The 16,882-nt window shown below is 37.8% G+C and overlaps 2 protein-coding genes across 5 annotated transcripts; one reads left to right on the top strand and one right to left on the bottom strand.

The window, feature by feature from the left end:
• Positions 1 to 3,800: 3,800 nt before the first annotated feature.
• On the bottom strand, positions 3,801 to 16,551 carry LOC147480704 (C2H2 and C2HC zinc fingers superfamily protein). 4 transcript variants are annotated; one of them, XR_015203659.1, is made up of 5 exons: positions 16,329 to 16,551; positions 16,177 to 16,243; positions 15,953 to 16,108; positions 11,402 to 11,593; positions 10,630 to 11,281 (listed from the first exon to the last, which is right to left on the bottom strand). XR_015203659.1 is itself a non-coding variant. In XM_086575721.1 (4 exons), the coding sequence occupies exons 1-3, from the start codon at positions 16,500 to 16,502 to the stop codon at positions 15,999 to 16,001; spliced, it is 351 nt and encodes a 116-aa protein (XP_086431847.1). In that variant the 5' UTR covers positions 16,503 to 16,551; the 3' UTR covers positions 3,801 to 5,059; positions 15,953 to 15,998. The 4 variants fall into 4 exon arrangements, 3 of the variants coding, with proteins under 3 accessions (XP_086431847.1, XP_086431846.1, XP_086431844.1); XM_086575721.1 differs by lacking the exons at positions 10,630 to 11,281; positions 11,402 to 11,593 and adding an exon at positions 3,801 to 5,059; XM_086575720.1 differs by lacking the exons at positions 10,630 to 11,281; positions 11,402 to 11,593 and adding an exon at positions 8,468 to 10,425.
• On the top strand, positions 3,967 to 13,556 carry LOC147480705 (ABC transporter G family member 31-like). Its single transcript, XM_086578725.1, has 11 exons — positions 3,967 to 4,419; positions 6,266 to 6,473; positions 6,887 to 7,040; positions 7,152 to 7,640; positions 7,771 to 8,051; positions 8,134 to 8,366; positions 9,647 to 9,787; positions 9,936 to 10,190; positions 10,275 to 10,449; positions 10,921 to 11,557; positions 11,753 to 13,556. Exons 1-11 carry the CDS (start codon positions 3,967 to 3,969, stop codon positions 13,554 to 13,556), a joined length of 4,830 nt encoding a protein of 1,609 aa, XP_086434851.1.
• Positions 16,552 to 16,882: the final 331 nt, after the last annotated feature.

The following is a 16,882-nucleotide window of genomic DNA, read 5'->3' as shown; positions in this document are numbered from 1 at the left end:
GGTCCTATTTTCATTGCAGGGAAGATATTTGTAGTTTGGACATGGTCACCAGAGGTAGAAGGGCAAAGAAACAACGTCAATACAGTACCAATATGGGTCAAACTATTCAAAGTCCCAAAAGAACTTTGGACTAAAAATAATCTCTCATACTTGGTAAGTTTGATTGGTGAGCCTCGATGTATGGATAGAGCAATATCACAGAAAAAAAAGACTCGACTTTGCAAAGGTTTGTGTTACTATTCCTCTGACTTTTGAGTTTCCCAAATCTATAAAACTCAAACTTGGGGGTAAATATGTTTATCTTGATGTGGAGTATATATCCATGGAAACCACCCTCTTGCACCATATGCAGTCACGTCATTTTGGGCACGAACATCCAAATGTCCATCTTCCCCACCACATGTTTGGGTTCCTATAATTAGAAATGCAAGTCTTCAAGAATGGGCCAAAGGTGCATAGCACCTGCATCATACTAGTGTTTGATGTAAAAATTTGTATTTGGGGGTCCAAGGAGAAAGGTCATAGACCCAGGCATGATGTATCCATCAACACCTTTGAGAATCTACAATTGTGTCAAGTTCTTTCTCTCAAAAAAACTCTTGAATGGCCCAGAAAAGCATCCGACCAACTTGATTCTTAAGGTTGCATATCCTCTGTCATAACTTTTGAATGTTCTTGTGTATTTTATGTCAGAAAATCACACAACCTACATAATTTGGGAGTAACTCTGACAATCAGAAGGTTGAACCATCAGAAATGCAATAACTTGTAGGGTGCAACATCCTTGATACTATCCTGAGAAATGTACGTACAAGTAGGTGTGTACAGGAGATATTGGTCATCTATTTGATTATTTCTTTAGGTGATGAACCGATGATACCAGAGGTCTGGCGCTTGCGCTTGCGGCAACATCAAAAAGTTACTAATCTGATTTAAAACGGGCTTGCCAATCAAAAAAATCTATTTGATCATTCCTCTTGGGTTAAACCAGGGCTGACAGTATTCAAATCGAGATATTGGCTATATATACCGGAAATCTGAAATCTTATATATAATATATCAATCAGTTTTATCTACCTTTCTGTTCAAATCTTGTCTGGTATATTATCCTTTGACCATGGATATAAGGGCAACTATTTTCCAGTACAGTTATATGGGCGACTAACTGTAGATTTCTGATATATGTTGCTGCTATTTTCGGATATAGTGGGATTTCTTTTTTACTCGTAAAGAGTTAGATCAAGAATTTCCGGTCATTTTATTGTTTGTATAAGACATAATGACCTACAAATACAATATATTTTGGTGTTTATTACATTAAATATAATGTATTTTTTTTCTTGCCTAAAAATACATCATATTTTATTTTTACAATCTGTTAAGTATGAATGAATGGCATGTCAATTAGCAGTTAAAACTATTCGCTTGAGTTGCATCTCCTCTCATTTTTTGACTAAAATACCCCTAAAACCAAATCAAACTTTCATTATGTACCATTAAACTATTCTCATACTTCCGATCCTTTGACGTCTACAATTATCAATGATCTCATTTTGCATGTTAAACGTAGTTAAAAAATGTGAGAGCGACTACATTAAATTAAATAAAGTTAGCCTCCATTTTTCTACAATTAATTAGTATAACCTGATGAAAAGTTGAAAACAATACAAGCATATATAAAAAATTGAGGATTTTCCATTCATTTATAGAAAAAACTGGAACAGGTACGCATAGAGAGAAGTGCTGGCAAAAATTGCAGAGAGAACGCAACTTGGACATGGCATGTGAGCATGTACAAAGACAATATCATATCCCCTTAAAGCTATGCAGTATATGAATTTCCTAGTTTTCAAGGCATTATTAACATTAGATGAAATTGGTACAAAGAGAAGCATACTAAATTCATGTTCAGTGATAGGTCGATCTTTAGCTCAAATATACATTCAACACATGATTGTAGATGTCAAATTTTGATTGTTTTTTTGCTGCACCATTCCGGTAAATATTGGAAATTTGATTTGTTTCTAAGGGTATTTTAGTCATATTGGCAATTTGAGAGGAGAGTACAAGTGTGCAACGAAGGGTGACCATTTCTAACGGCTAATTGACATGCCGTCCAAATCAGATTTAACAGGATGTATCCGTTGTAAAAAAAATTAAAAATTCCATATATTTTTCGGCAAGAAAAAAAAGTACATTGTATTTAATGTAATAAACACCAAAATACATTGTATTTTTTAGTCATTTTTGTAGTCATACTTTCAAGGCATTTTTTTTCTTTTTTTTCTTTTCGTTTATAATACAAGTAGTAAATGACATAATCTCGTAAAATTAACTGGGTTTTGAGAAAGAGGTGTCACTTTTTTGCGGTGAGATCACAAAGTGGAATATAAGAAAAAATTATGACTAGCTATCAAAGTTCAGAATGAGACAAAAAGGCATACAAGGAAGTTCCACAAAAAAAGATCCAAATTCTCATTTTAATAATACATGTTCCGATTGACTTGTGATACACATATGTAATTGAGTAATATTAAATAGAGGGCTTTTCGAACATCATTGTATTTGTACGTAAGATTCAAACATATATAATATTTATGAGCTAAAATAATTTTGATTTATTAGGACATTGTACTTGTTTGAATACTTGATATTGAAAAATTATCATTCCAATTCCACAATAAGATGTAAACAAAGATTAAAGGCCACCTACAGTTTATTTGGCTCAGCACTTGGACTAAGTGTTGGTTTATCTTAGCATAAAACTATACTAAATAAACTATACATACTAAATTACTAGTGAAACAGAAGAACATGTCTCCAACCTTTTTTTTGGACAATCAATGTCTCACATTATTAAAAGAGACGACGCCCTCAGCGGAAATGGATTCGCAACTACCGTACGTAAGCAGTTGTTACTGCATCGGTATCTCATTGTCTTTATGCAACATCCTTTTCCACGTGGAAGTTCACTAGCCACCTTTCGTAATAGAAAATCTAACTCCTTTCAGTTTCTGAGTTTCAATGGGTTTACCATTTCTAACTGCCTGTCAGCATCCCTTTTTATACAAGAAAATGTTTATTTCAAGCAATTAATCCTGCATGCATTTTGGGCTGAATTAGGAAAATAGGGCCTTTTTAGGTTTATTTGCCAAGGCAACCCTCATGGATTGATCAAATCACGCATTTTGATTAAATGTCAACTAAATAAAGGCTAGTTAAGTAAAACCATTTGAGAAAAACATATAAAAAATAAAATAAGGGCCAACAGTTGTAGTCTTAGAACAATAGCCTTAACGTAGCCAAAGTGATATTAAAAGTTCATTAGAACATTAAATAGATAAATTGAAACACAAATTTATTTATAATATTGAAGAGTTGAATAAAATTTTCGTCTATGAAGCTCTTTATATAGAGAACTCCATCAAATTATCTTAGAAACCTACTAAAACGTACTAACACTAAGAAACATTTTCGTAATCTATTTATATCATGATAGTAACTTTCTAAAACTACTATAACTCACAAACTAAACTTAGTATATTTGGATCGGGCCGGAGTTTCTAAAAACAATTAGACAATAAATATAGGCTCTATGTTCTACATCAATCCTGCCCAAAATGTTGCGATGTTTACCGGTTTTTCAGGGCACGGGGCAATAAGTCACTAACACCAATATCATTAGCATTCTGCACTCTCACAATATATAAATTTTTAGGCCGGGCTGTATTCTAGCCTTGTTAAATTACAAAATTATCAACTGTTTACAAAACTTGAAATGCGAACATTGTCAATGTATCAAAACGAAATCACCTAACCAAAAGAAAAGAAAAAAATCACCTACCATCTGATTTCTATGATATAAAAGCAGCGCACATCCTATATTCTCTAGTGTTTAAATGAAACTGCTCCTCTCCAGCTCTCCTCCTCTTCAACGTTCAACTTACCCAAACTTGAGTAACAAACATGTCGATATGTTCTGATGATTCGGTTTCAAAGATGAAGTGGAATATTGAAAATAACCCTGCATTCGTAGACACAACACCAGCTGTTTCTTTCAGCAGTGATCGTTACTCGACAATTAGTGATGGATTTGTTGCGGTACCGTTTAATGAAAAGGTGCAAGGAGTATCTAGCTGTTCATCACCAGAAGTTCGATACAAAATTGAAAACTCTTCACCAGAAACAACTAAATATCTAGCCTTAAGAATGTATGGTAGTTTAAAGAAACATGGGCTTAGAAATGAAGTTGTCATGGCACTTGGAGGGGATGATGTAGAGGCAGAAGAACTGAAGGAAGTGGAGCTTGGAGGAAGCAAGAAAGTAGAAGAGCTAATGGGCATGGAGTATCTACTAAAAGATGGTTTGGTTAGTTATCTTCGCGATGTGGTTCGTATAACACCCCCCATCCCTCAACAGGTAATGGACTATGCAATATATGAATATGATAATCTGCATAAACTGTGTTGACGTGTTGTGTTGTGTTGGTTTTATTGTTGTCGTCGTAGTCCATAAACCCAAAGGGTGTTGCTTTTATTGTTGTCGTCGTAGTCTGGTCATAAACCCAAAAGGTGTACGTCTGTGGGAGATTTCCTGCAATTTACAATCTCCATGCAAAAATACGCAACATATTTCACTGGCATGAATGCTTTTATTCAATCATTTTACTAATGAAAAAGATTTAAAAAAAAAAAATCGCCACCAGTTAGCAATACAGTATACATGACTGCATCCACGCACTCACAACATGGGCTTAGAAATTTGAGTGTCGTCTCGTTTAGTATCAAGTATTCAAACAAGTACGGTGTCCTAATAAATCAAAATTATTTTAGCTAGATCATAAATACTATGTTTGAATCAGACGTACAACGATGTTCGAAAAGCCCTCTATTTAATATTACCCAATTACATATGTATATCTCAAGTCAATCGGAACATGTACAATTAAAATGAGAATTTGGATCTTTTTGTGTGGAACTCCCTTGTTTGCTTTTTTTGTCTCATTCTGAACTTTGATAGCTAGTCATGATTTTTTCTTATATTCCGCTTCATGATCTCACTGCAAAAATGTGACATCTCTTTCTCAAAACTCAGTTAATTTTTTAGTATCAAGTGTTCAAACAAGTACGGTAGTGTCCTAATAAATCAAAATTATTTTAGCTAGATCTAAATACTATGTTTGAATCTTACGTATAACGATGTTCGGAAAGCCCTCTATTTAATATTACTCAATTACATATGTGTATTACAAGTCAATCGAAACATGTATTATTAAAATGAGAATTTGGATCTTTTTGTGTGGAACTCCCATGTCTTTTTGTCTCATTCTGAACTTTGATAACTAGTCATGATTTTTTCTTATCTCACCACAAAAAGGTGACATCTCTTTCTCAAAACTAAGTTCATTTTACGAGATTATGTCATTTACTACTTGTATTATAAACGAAAAGAAGAAAAAAAAAAAAAAATGCCTCTATCATCGGCCATTTTCAAATGTATTATACAAACAATAAAATGACCGGAAATTCTTGTTCTAACTTTTTACGAGTAAAAAAGAAATCCCACTATATCCGAAAACAGCAGCAACATATATTAGACATCTGCAGTTACTTGCCCATATGACTGTACTGGAAAATAGTTTCCCTTAGGATTCGAGATCTCTACAATCGGGCACAGAGATCATCTCTGTAACTGTGTTATCTCGCTGTTGATCCGAATCCGAGATGTGTGTGTGCCTCGATACCTATGTGTGTGCTCCAAAATGTATGTGTGTGCACCGAGATACGAGATGTGTGTGTGGTACAATCTCTGTACCCGGTTATAGAGGAACCGGACTCTTGCCCTTATATCCATGGTCAAAAGATAATATACCGGACAAGATTTGAATAGAAAAGGTAGATAAAACCGATTGATATATTATATATCAGATTTCAGATTTCCGGTATATATAGCCAATATCTCGATTTGAATACTGTCAGCCCTGGTTTAACCCAAGAGGAACGATCAAATAGATTTTTTTAATTGCCAAGCCCGTTTTAAATCAGATTAGTAACTTTTTGATGTTGGCACAAGTGAAAGCGCCAGACCTCTGGTATCATTAGTTCATCACCCAAAGAAATGATCAAATAGATGACCAATATCTCATGTACACACGTACTTGTACGTCCATTTCTCAGGATAGTATCAAGGATGTTGCACCCTACAAGTTATTGCATTTATGATGGTGCAACCTTCTGATTGTCAGAGTTACTACCAAATTTTGTAGGTTGTGCGTTTTTCTGACATAAAATACACAAGAACATTCAAAAGTTATGACGGAGGATATGCAACCTTCGGAAACAAGTTGGTCGGATGCTTTTCTGGGCCATTCAAGAGGTTTTTTGAGAGAAAGAACTTGACACAATTGCAGATTCTCAAAGGTGTGGATGGATACATCATGCCTGGGTCCATGACCCTTCTCCTTGGACCCCCAGGTACAAACCTTTACATCAAACACTAGTGAGGTGTTTCTAGCCATTCTATATAATAATCTACAAAAATTGAATTACTTATTTAACATTTTTGTATGAAGTATTTATTTATTTTATTTTGTTTTAGGTGTAGAGGTAAATTCGTAGTTATCACATAATTATAAATGCAAAACAGTCACATAAAAAATGATCAAGAGTCACATATTTTTTAATATTAAATCACTATTACAACACTGTAGATTGGGGTCAGGATTTTTAAAATAGTAAAAGAGAACGTTTGTTGATCAGCCAGTCAGGAGTCAGGACCAGGACATTTTTTTTGTCTTCCATAATATAGGACCAGGACATACTAGCACTGGGTCATATACATAAAAGTTCCTTTTTATTAATATTAACTAGCTGACAGAATATTACAGGTTCTGGAAAGAGCACTCTTCTAGAAATTCTTGCAGGGAGAGTACAAGAGATGAAGGGATCGGTACTAGAAGGTGTTGTGAAGTACAACAATCAGCATGCATCAGACATACGTCTTAGTAGACTTATTGCGTATGTCGGTAGCCAGCTTAACAAGTATGTCTACTCGCAAATACTCGTACCATAACTCGATTAGATTATCACCATACGGACAAATCAAATATCAGCAATATAACCTTTTGATTAATGTTATGAAGTAATGTGCAGACATGTTCCATTTCTATCAGTTCGAGAGACACTAGAGTTTGCAAGGGATTGCACTCAGAGACTACAACTGGAAAACTTCACTCCCCAAATGAGAAAATTCTTCGCCCATGCACTTGTTGAAGGACAAGATCCATTTTTGGAGTATGTACTGGAGATACTAGGTCTCAAAGAGATAGAACACCGACTCGTGGGAGAAGAGATTTCAGACGTTGATCGACAGAAGCTCACAACGGCTGAGTTAGCACTAGGAACTTACTCTGTCATGATTTATGATCAGCCACTATCTGGATCTGACCCTACATCGACTTATGATTTAGTGGACACCATTCGAACTATTAGCAGGATCCAGCAATCTTCCGCAATTATGTCACTCGCCCAGCTCTCACAGGAAGCATTCGACCTCTTTGACAGAATCATTATTCTTAGTGATGGACGAATTTTGTTTCAAGGCCCTCGTCAAGATGTCATTCCCTATTTCAACACCCTTGGGTTAGTAGCGCACTGTAGTAGCCTAGCTAGCACTGTAGTAAAACTAACACTCGAATGATTTACTAATGGTAAAATCTGAAGAAATGACGGGCTCCCAGAAATATAACCATTCCTACCCCCTCTTATACAGGTATTCGAAGCCATCACATGCTGAATGTGGTGAGTTTCTTGAAGACATTGCTGCTGGGGATGGCGCACAATATCTAACATCAGCGGCAAGTCAACTGAGCCTGGATGAACTTGTGGAGTGCTACAGGGTGTCCGAAAACTACAAAGACGTCATGAGAATCGTTGAAGGGGAAGATCTCAAGCACACATATTGGGTAGATTGCGAACCTGGGCTCTGCTTGTCACTCAAGACACCGTCAAAATACAGTATCTCTATCAATTTTGAACCAAGTAAAGAGACTGGTATCTACTAAAAACTAGATTTCATAAAAATATTAATCCTAATCAACCATGATAAAATAATTGTATTACCTGTTACGTACAGAGTTAGTGGTAGCTAAGCTCTCTACAAAAGTAGGGCACTCAGGGGGAATAGAAAGCACAGGAAGAGTTCAGGCGGGGGATGTGGTAACAGGAATATCCATGAACAATGAAAGACTACAGTATCTTGCTGTGGGAACCAAGAAAATCCAGCGTGAACGTGCATCAAATGTGTATTCATTGCTGAAGAGGGCGCAGGGCCAGACCCGTCTTCAAGTGGAACGCTACGAAGATGAGGTATGTAACCACAGTACTAGGGCTGTCCACAAAAAACCGAAAACCGAAAAACCGAACCGAACTAGTCCGAACCGGCTATTTTTTTCGGTTTTTGATAGACCCGGTTCGGTTTATGATTCTGAAAATTAAGAACCGATCAGTTTAATGCGGTTTTCGGTTTTATACCTCGGTTAACCGATATAACCCGAACCGAACCAAATGTATACAATTATTAGTCTATTATATTATATATTTTGGATAATATCTAATATATTGATGTTAAAACAACCATTGGATCTCATCTGGTGTAGTTGTGTACTGTTCTACACAAGTAAAAACCTATTTCCCAAAACAAAAAATTCACTCACTTCGATAGCCACCACTCCTAATTTGATCAAACCCAACAACAACAATTTTCATCCATTCCAACATCATCCCCAAATCTCTACCAGGCACTAGTAAGTGATTTACTTGCTTCAACACCCACTCTCTATCTTGATCTTTAATTTTTCTTCAATTTCCATGAAGATCTTGAAAAGTCACGTACATGTTTCCGACATATTTCCGTTTGGGTTATATATAAACCAAGGATGAAATTTCCTACTGTTTTCTCCGTGATGAGTTGGTGATGAGTAGCTTCCATCACCATCGTTAATAAGAAAACATAGTTTACCTTACTTGAATGGGCGCAATTGCTTCTTCTTGGCTCAAGGAAAATGTTCTCTGTAACTTTTACTCGAGTTATTTTAGTCCCATATCAGCAATGAGCAAGCCAAGTTTCTACAATGAAGTTATAAACACATTAATTTGGGCTTGGAGACATCAAAGCATGCCTTTGGGTGGCTGGGCTTGTTCCTGAGTTTATGGAGTGGGCCTTTATGAATTGAGCCTGTGGCAAAGCTGTAGTTGCCTTGGTAAAACATTTGGATTTCAACAAATTCGGTTTTAAACCGAACCGAACCGATTTTGCGGTTAAGTTAGAACTCGATTTTTTTGAAGTTGCGGTTCGGTTTCGGTTTGAAAAGTTGAAAACCGACCAAGTTAGTTCGGTCCACAATTTTGGACTAAACCGATCCGAACCGAACCGTGGACAGCCCTACACAGTACCATACAGGCCAATAAGATGAGACAACCTTCTTAGTTGGTATTCACACAATGAGATAGTCAAGATAGTTAGTTGGTATTCACACATTGAGATAGTCAAGATAGTTTGCATGCAACTATAGCTATATATCGTATTGACATAATTTTAACGCCAGATCATCACTAATTGGTTCTAATAGAAAAAAACTGGTTAGCAGGAGGACGACTACAAAAAACAATGGAAGCATTTTCAAGGACCTTTTGTACAGACATGGTGGAAGTCTACCAAAACTCTCATAAAGAGGCAAATCAAAATCACCAACCGTCTTCATGCCTTAACTAAGCTGAGGTTATTCCAGGTCAAAAACAATACTCTGGTGATTCCGAAAGCATATATATGGGATTAAGATGTTACTTTAAACCCAAAATTTTGTGTGGAGTTGGAAACACGTGATCAACTCTCCTCCACTTACGCGAACCATGCTAACCGATCTGTTAATTTTCCAGGCAATGTTCCTAGGTGTATTTGCAGGTACTCTATTCTACAAACTCGGTGGCAAATATTCGCAACAAGAGATGAACTCAGTCAGGGCCTTGGGCTTTGTATCCACCATGAGCATAATGCTCATAAATATGGTCCAACTCCCTCTCTATATGCTACAGAGGCCAATATTCTATAAGCATAGAGAACAAGGATTTTTCAGAGCTTCTTCATATACAGTTGCTCATTGCATACTGAACCTCCCACAGACCTTCATAGAAGTAATTATCTCATATACTTTTGCTCCGTAAAGGTAACAAAACGCACTGCCCCATTGAAGTCTAGACTAACAGAATGTCTTTCAGGCATTGGCATACACTCTCTGCGTCTACTTTCTTGCTGGTCTATCTATGGTGGGGAATGGAGCACTATTCTTTCACTACCTGACATTACTTTTCTTTGTTGCATATTTCGGTTCATCTATCTTCTTCTTCCTCAGTGCTATCTCTCCTATTCCTGAAACAGCGAATGCTTTCGCAGGTAGTCCTTTCTGTTTATCATGACTAAAACTGAATCCAATGAATAATATAAGCTACTTGCACTTCAAACCAACTCTAAAATTCCTTGCATGCGGATGTTCACATACTTTTAAGAAACGTCTAACATAAAAGTAATATACGTACATAATGGGAGAAAACATTACTGTAGTAACAATCACACTTTAACAAATTTGCTTTTCTAGATTGAATAAATTATTGTTATACATATAGGCTGTGTTTTGATTCAAAAAATTAAGATTCCTAAGAAGATAGGAAAAAAAGTGAATTTATGGATAGATATCATCAATCAGTGTCATAATTTTTCTACAAATGTCAGTAACTTGTAGAGCAAATATGCAACTTATAGCAGTTTCTTTGGGGTGCTATTTTTGAAATATTCTGACGGATGGGAACATTGCTTACACGAAGCCAGAATAACAGACCAGTGTTCTCGCTTAATTGTTGTTTGCAGGCCTCATTGTCTCCATCTTACTACTCTTCAGTGGCTTTGTGATTTATCCATCAAATATACCTCCTTACTGGAAATGGCTCATGTATGTAACCCCAATTCACTGGGCTAATGTCTCCTTTTGCAACCTTCAGTTCAGCAAGGGCTATACTAACCCCTGCACCAATTACCTAGGCCAACTGCCTTTCTGTGACCAATATCCAACAATGACTGTAGGTGAAGCCTACCTGGTCTTCAATCAGCTTTCTATAGATTCCAAACTAACCTGGCTTCCTCATGTTGTTATTTTGGGGTGGACAGTAATTGCTAATTTGTTGGCATTGTTGGGACTAAAGAAGATAGAGTTCACAGGGACGAGCCCGTCCTTGCCCCAGGAAAAGAAAACCACAGTATTAAGCAACTACAAGAAGCTCAATGGAAGTATTTTCCATTCATGCAATAGCTACAGAAAACAATCAGTTGGTTCTAGTGTTTCGAAGCATACCATGGAACAAGGTTCATTGTCAAATGATGCGCAAATGGAAGATGGTAGTGATGTCAATAACTGGAGCGAGGAATTCCGAGTCAATCTGGAGAAGAGTGAACTTGCAATCCCAGTCAAGCCAGTAGCACTCTGGTTCTTGGATCTTTCATTCAAAAGGTGAGTTCTGCTTCCCAGGTTTATAAGATATGTATGCTGCTTGATCATATGATCAACACAAGGGTATCGGTCAATTTTGGATGGAGAGCACACATGCTTAGATGCTTAACGATCACTTTTTATAAGTGCCACAAAATCCAATTTTTCATCAGACCTATGAATACTTTTAACACGTGTCTAATGGATCGGATGCAGTGCTGAAACTAAGCAAGGAGGTATTGCTTTTTACTCTATCACGGGTTATGCCAAACCTGGAACCATGCTAGCACTCTTGGGTGGCTCCAAAGTAAGCAGGAACACTCTCCTCAAATGCCTTTCAGGGAGGACACCTATTGATGGTAAGCTCACAGGAAAGCTCCATGTGAACGGCTTCAAGCCATGCACCACATATTCAAGACTCATTGGTTATGTTGAAACGGTTGACGCCCACCCACCATACCTCTCTGTGCGAGAGTCACTTCAGTTCAGTGCCGGCTTACGTCTTGATCGATCTGTTGATTCCATGAACCGGCATATTCATGTTGAGCTGGTCCTTGACCAGCTCGGGTTAATGCTATATGCCAACCACCTGGTTGGGTCCTTGCATGATGCCACAGGGGAAACATTCAAGATAGCAAAGAAGATCACCATTGCCGTTGAGCTTGCAGCCAACCCAAGTGTGCTTTTTCTCGAAGACCCAATATCCAGCCTTGATAGTTCTGGAACATTGTCAATCCTCAAAGATCTTACTCAGGTATCAGAATTTGGTCGGATTATAATTGCCACCCTCACCCACCCAAGCGCAACTGCACTCTCCTTCTTCAACCAGGCTCTAGTCCTAACAAAAGAAGGACATCAGGGTTATTTTGGTCCAACAGGATACCAATGCAATGAATTGCTAGACTACTTTACTTCAATTCCAACGGTCCCTCAATATATCAATGTGGAAAGTCCAATTACCTTTGTAATGGGGTCTCTCGGCTTAGGGATTAAGAAAAGGGGAAACCCACTAGTAGATTTTGGTGAAATTTACCAGCAAAGTTCTTTATGTGCGACCAACAAGAAGGAAATCATCAGTATAAAGAAGTCAACCAAGCACACCAAACCAAACACTGTTCTGGATTCTAGTTATCCTATGCCATATCTACAGCAAGCATGGTTGGTAATGCTAAGGACACAACTATTCTTATGGAGGAATGTGCAGTATACATATGGTAGGCTTATCGGATGTCTTATGATTGGTCTCTTGATGGGTTCGCTATATTATCAGATTGAATCTAGAGATACATATGGGGTGACTTCATGTACACTTTACATATACATGCAAGTTATACTCATCGGTGTGATCTCGGCGAACAACGTCATTCCACAGATTGGTAGTGACAGGTTGGTGTACTTCAGAGAGAGAAGGGCTAGAATGTATCTGCCAATATTCTATCCTGTATCATGGGCAGTGGGGGAGATACCATACTTCTTCATTGCAACCCTCGCAATGGTAGGTTTAGGGAATGGCATGGCAGGGATAGGAACAAGATCTACAAAAGAGTTCCTCGAGTATTGGCTTGCTCTATTTATCTTCACCTTATGTACAACGTATTTCGGAATGATGCTCACATTCCTCGCACCATTGCCAACTTTGGCGGCATTTGCTGTGTCAATCGTGACATCAATGTGGGTATCAGCCTCAGGCGTTGTAGTTGTGCTCAGTGACATAAAGTTCTACAAGTGGATGTATTGGAGCAACCCATTCCAATACGTCACGAATTCATTGACATCGATCAGTTTCTATTGTGATATAAAGAATTGTGAACCAGAATGCAGGTGCCCAAAGTTACCAGATGGTTCATACGTGTGGGAAAGGTTGGCCAAAATAAGAAGCTTAAGTATAGAAAGGCTAGATACCGACCTAATCACCTTGGCCGGGATGTGCGTACTGTTTTCCAGCCTTGCATTTCTTTTCTTTGTTATGTTAAAGCACAATGCACCACCTCACACACGAGTCCGCACTGGCCCCAAGTAGGAGCCAGAAAGAAAAGGAGAATCAAAGTATCGCCTTTGCAAAAACTCGCAAGGCTGAAAGGCAAAGGCAAAGTTTGGAACAAAGCAGTGTTTGGGGGGAGATACTGTTTTTATTTCTCTAAGGTGGTTAAAAGTAAGTTTTTGGCATGGGAGAGGTGTACGATGTTAGAGTACTGCCACTGTTTCTTGATGTGGCTACTTTCCTTTTTAGTAGTACTTGGGCTTGCTTCCAAATACATCCTGTAATTCAGCGGATTTTATATTCCATCTTTTTTGCTTTTGATGGAATATAGGGACTTGTACATAAATAGGAATTGCGTTGTTTTCATTGTTTTTCTTCTGTTTTTTATTGATCGGTAAAAGTCAAATTTCATTGATGTTGCAAAGTTACACATATACAGAGAATAGGTGTCGTAGCAAGAAGCTACTAGACCTACAAGAAAAAAGAGGCAAATCCCAAACCCAGCCCAATCACAAACACTTTGAAAAAGAACACGCGGAGAAGGATATGATCCACACTTTCTTCCCTCTCGCATAAAAAGTAAATGTTATGGATATCCATACCTCCTCAGTTCAAGTTGTTCATGGTCATAAGTCTCCCCAAGTAAGCAAGCCAACAAAAGAACACCACTATAAAAGGAATAGTACCATCCATACATTCTTGTATGGAAAGTTGTGAATTAAATCTTCATCCCGAAGATTTTCTAAAGTATATGCCTGGGACAACTCTTGTTAGAAAGACCGTACAAGAACTCCTTGCACTACAACACACCCATCTCCTCCTATCAACCCTCTCCCCATCTTGATAAATGGTAGCCAAAAAATCCCCACAGGATTGCACCTCCAATCATTTAAACTTCTCCTTAATGTCAAATTCCAGTCTAGATTTTGTCCCTTTCTCTCCATGTATTCCAAAACCGTTCCATTATTGTTATTAGCCAACAGATAAATGGCACCATATTGCTCTTTCAAAGCAGCTCCTCCCGCCCAAACATCTTTTCAAAAAGGGATAAATTTGCCGGTACTTGGTGTAAAGGCTACACCCTTGTCAAATGCCCTCCATCCATTAACAATGCCCCTCCACAGAGTGGTCCCGTAAGGATTTGCAGGTTTCTTCATATGCTACTTAGAGCAAGTCCAATGGAGAGCTGCTAAATTTGGCTGCTAAAAGGTGCCACATAGGCTTTTTAGCTTACCCAGCCAAATTTGTCACCCCAAAATCAAAAAACCAATCCAATCGTGTTTTCTGTTTTGAAGTGCTAAATGATACGGACGGCATAGTTTCTGCCGTCTGTCCATTATTTTGTAACTTAAGTTGAAATTTTTTTGGACGGACGACACAGTTTCTGCCGTTCGTCGAAATTTAACACACGGATGGTAGAAACTATGTCGTCAATCTCCCGAACTTATTATAGCAGCTGCTAGTGAAGGTCTTAACTTTGGCTGGATTTTTGACTCCTTCTAAATTTAAGACCCTTTTAGCAGCCCCATTGGAATGACATTTTAGTGGTTGGGGTGCTATATTTGCCTTTAGCAGCTCAAATAGCCTTCCATTGGACTTGCTCTTACTAGTACCTTCCTACTACTTGTCCACCATGACCCTCAACCACAAATGATCCTAAGCTAGTCCTCCCCATACCTCCATAACAACTTCGTCATCAACACTCCAGCCATAGTAATATATGTTTACATCCAAAACCACCCTCTTCTTTAGGAAGACAAAGCCAATCCCACTTGACAAGATGCATTTTCTTCCTCCCTTCTACCCAAATGATTCCCCCTACATAACTTTCTAGTTTTTCACCACCCCCAAAGAAATTGGAAACAACGGAAGAGAATTAGGCATGTTACTCAAAGTGGGGTTGACCGTTGACCAAGGTACAACTTCCCCTTTAGATAGGCATTTAGACTTCCACCCGGCAAGCCTAGATGCAACCTCCTCAATCACCTTACTCCAAATTAGCTTTAGACTTCTTTCGAACCCCGAAGGGCAAACCCAAGTAGTAGGCATGGTCTCCACACTACACCTCAACACATTTGCTATTTCCACCAAGTTCACCCCCTCCCCAACACAATAAATGTTAGATTGGAGAAATTGATTTTCAACCCAGAAATTCTCCACTGTGGCACTAGCAAAGAACGTAGTATGTCCGTAAATTTAGCAAACAGGGTTCTGGTATAAGAGTTTACTAATAGGAGACCTTGGTAGTCAAGGACAGTGGAGGAGAAGACGAGACCCAGACGATATTATCCATAAACAGTATATGTAACATATCAACAATGCATAGAGTAGTTTTAACTTAATATAAATTGTTCGCACTTGAATTCTGTATATAAGCTCATAACAAAAGAAGAAAACAGTATAAAAATAAAAAAGGATCTGAGGATTTGGAGTACCATGACTGTATATATATATGATAAAGGTGGATGAATATAGCAGTATCTATCCCCAGTCTACAAAGGGAAGAGGAGGGCATCCACCTTCCGGAGGAGGCCTGAGTGATGGAGGTAAATTACCCAAGGAAACTCCAGTTCCATCTCTAATCAAATCCACTGCAACAACAATAACAAAAAGAGATAAATGAAAAACAAACAGTAATGCAAAGAAGAAAATTTACTACCTGGCCTGATATGTGTATTCAGGTTTGGATGGAAATATTTGCAAGAGTCCCCGTACTGGCAGGATCCCTACATATATTTCAAAAAAAATCGAGTCAATGTTTTAAATACCGAAATTTAATTTATAATAAGAAAAAGGAGAAAACGAGGGTACCGTTCGGACGAAATGGTTGCAGACTCGTCTATCTGACTCATAAATTTGAAAGGAGTCGTACCATTGTGCTTTGGCTCGTTGGTGTTGTATGCCTTGGAGGTGACGTTTTCTAGCTGATGCTGTGTCTTGGAATTGTTTCTCACAGTAGTCACAGTAATATTTTGGCAATGGCATCGCGTTTTTTTTTTTTTCTTTTGGAACTGGTCCTGCTCGTTCGCAACTAGCCTAATAATAAGATTACGACATGTGATAATAACCCACAATTTGATGACTGTAACACGTTTTTTTGGACCAAGTGTATATATACTAGTATACTGCATAGCAGTGGGGACGTGAGCGTAGCATAGCACTTCGTTGGACTAAAATACGATCTTATCTTATTATTTAATTATAAATTTTCTTTTGAAAAAAAAATTGATCACCACAGTTGGACTAAAATTAAAAGACTTCATAAAAAAATTCAAAAATTCAAAGTATTGACAATTTCAAAGCTGTGAATGTTTTAAAAGAAAAGGCCAATGATAACTCCGAATCCATTGAAATATTACTAAGTG

This window comes from Coptis chinensis, chromosome 8 (assembly GCF_015680905.1).
Source record: "Coptis chinensis isolate HL-2020 chromosome 8, ASM1568090v1, whole genome shotgun sequence".
In the NCBI taxonomy this organism is placed as follows: domain Eukaryota; kingdom Viridiplantae; phylum Streptophyta; class Magnoliopsida; order Ranunculales; family Ranunculaceae; genus Coptis; species Coptis chinensis.
Note: the sequence above shows the minus strand (reverse complement) of the source record. Positions and strands in the feature narration are given on the sequence as shown.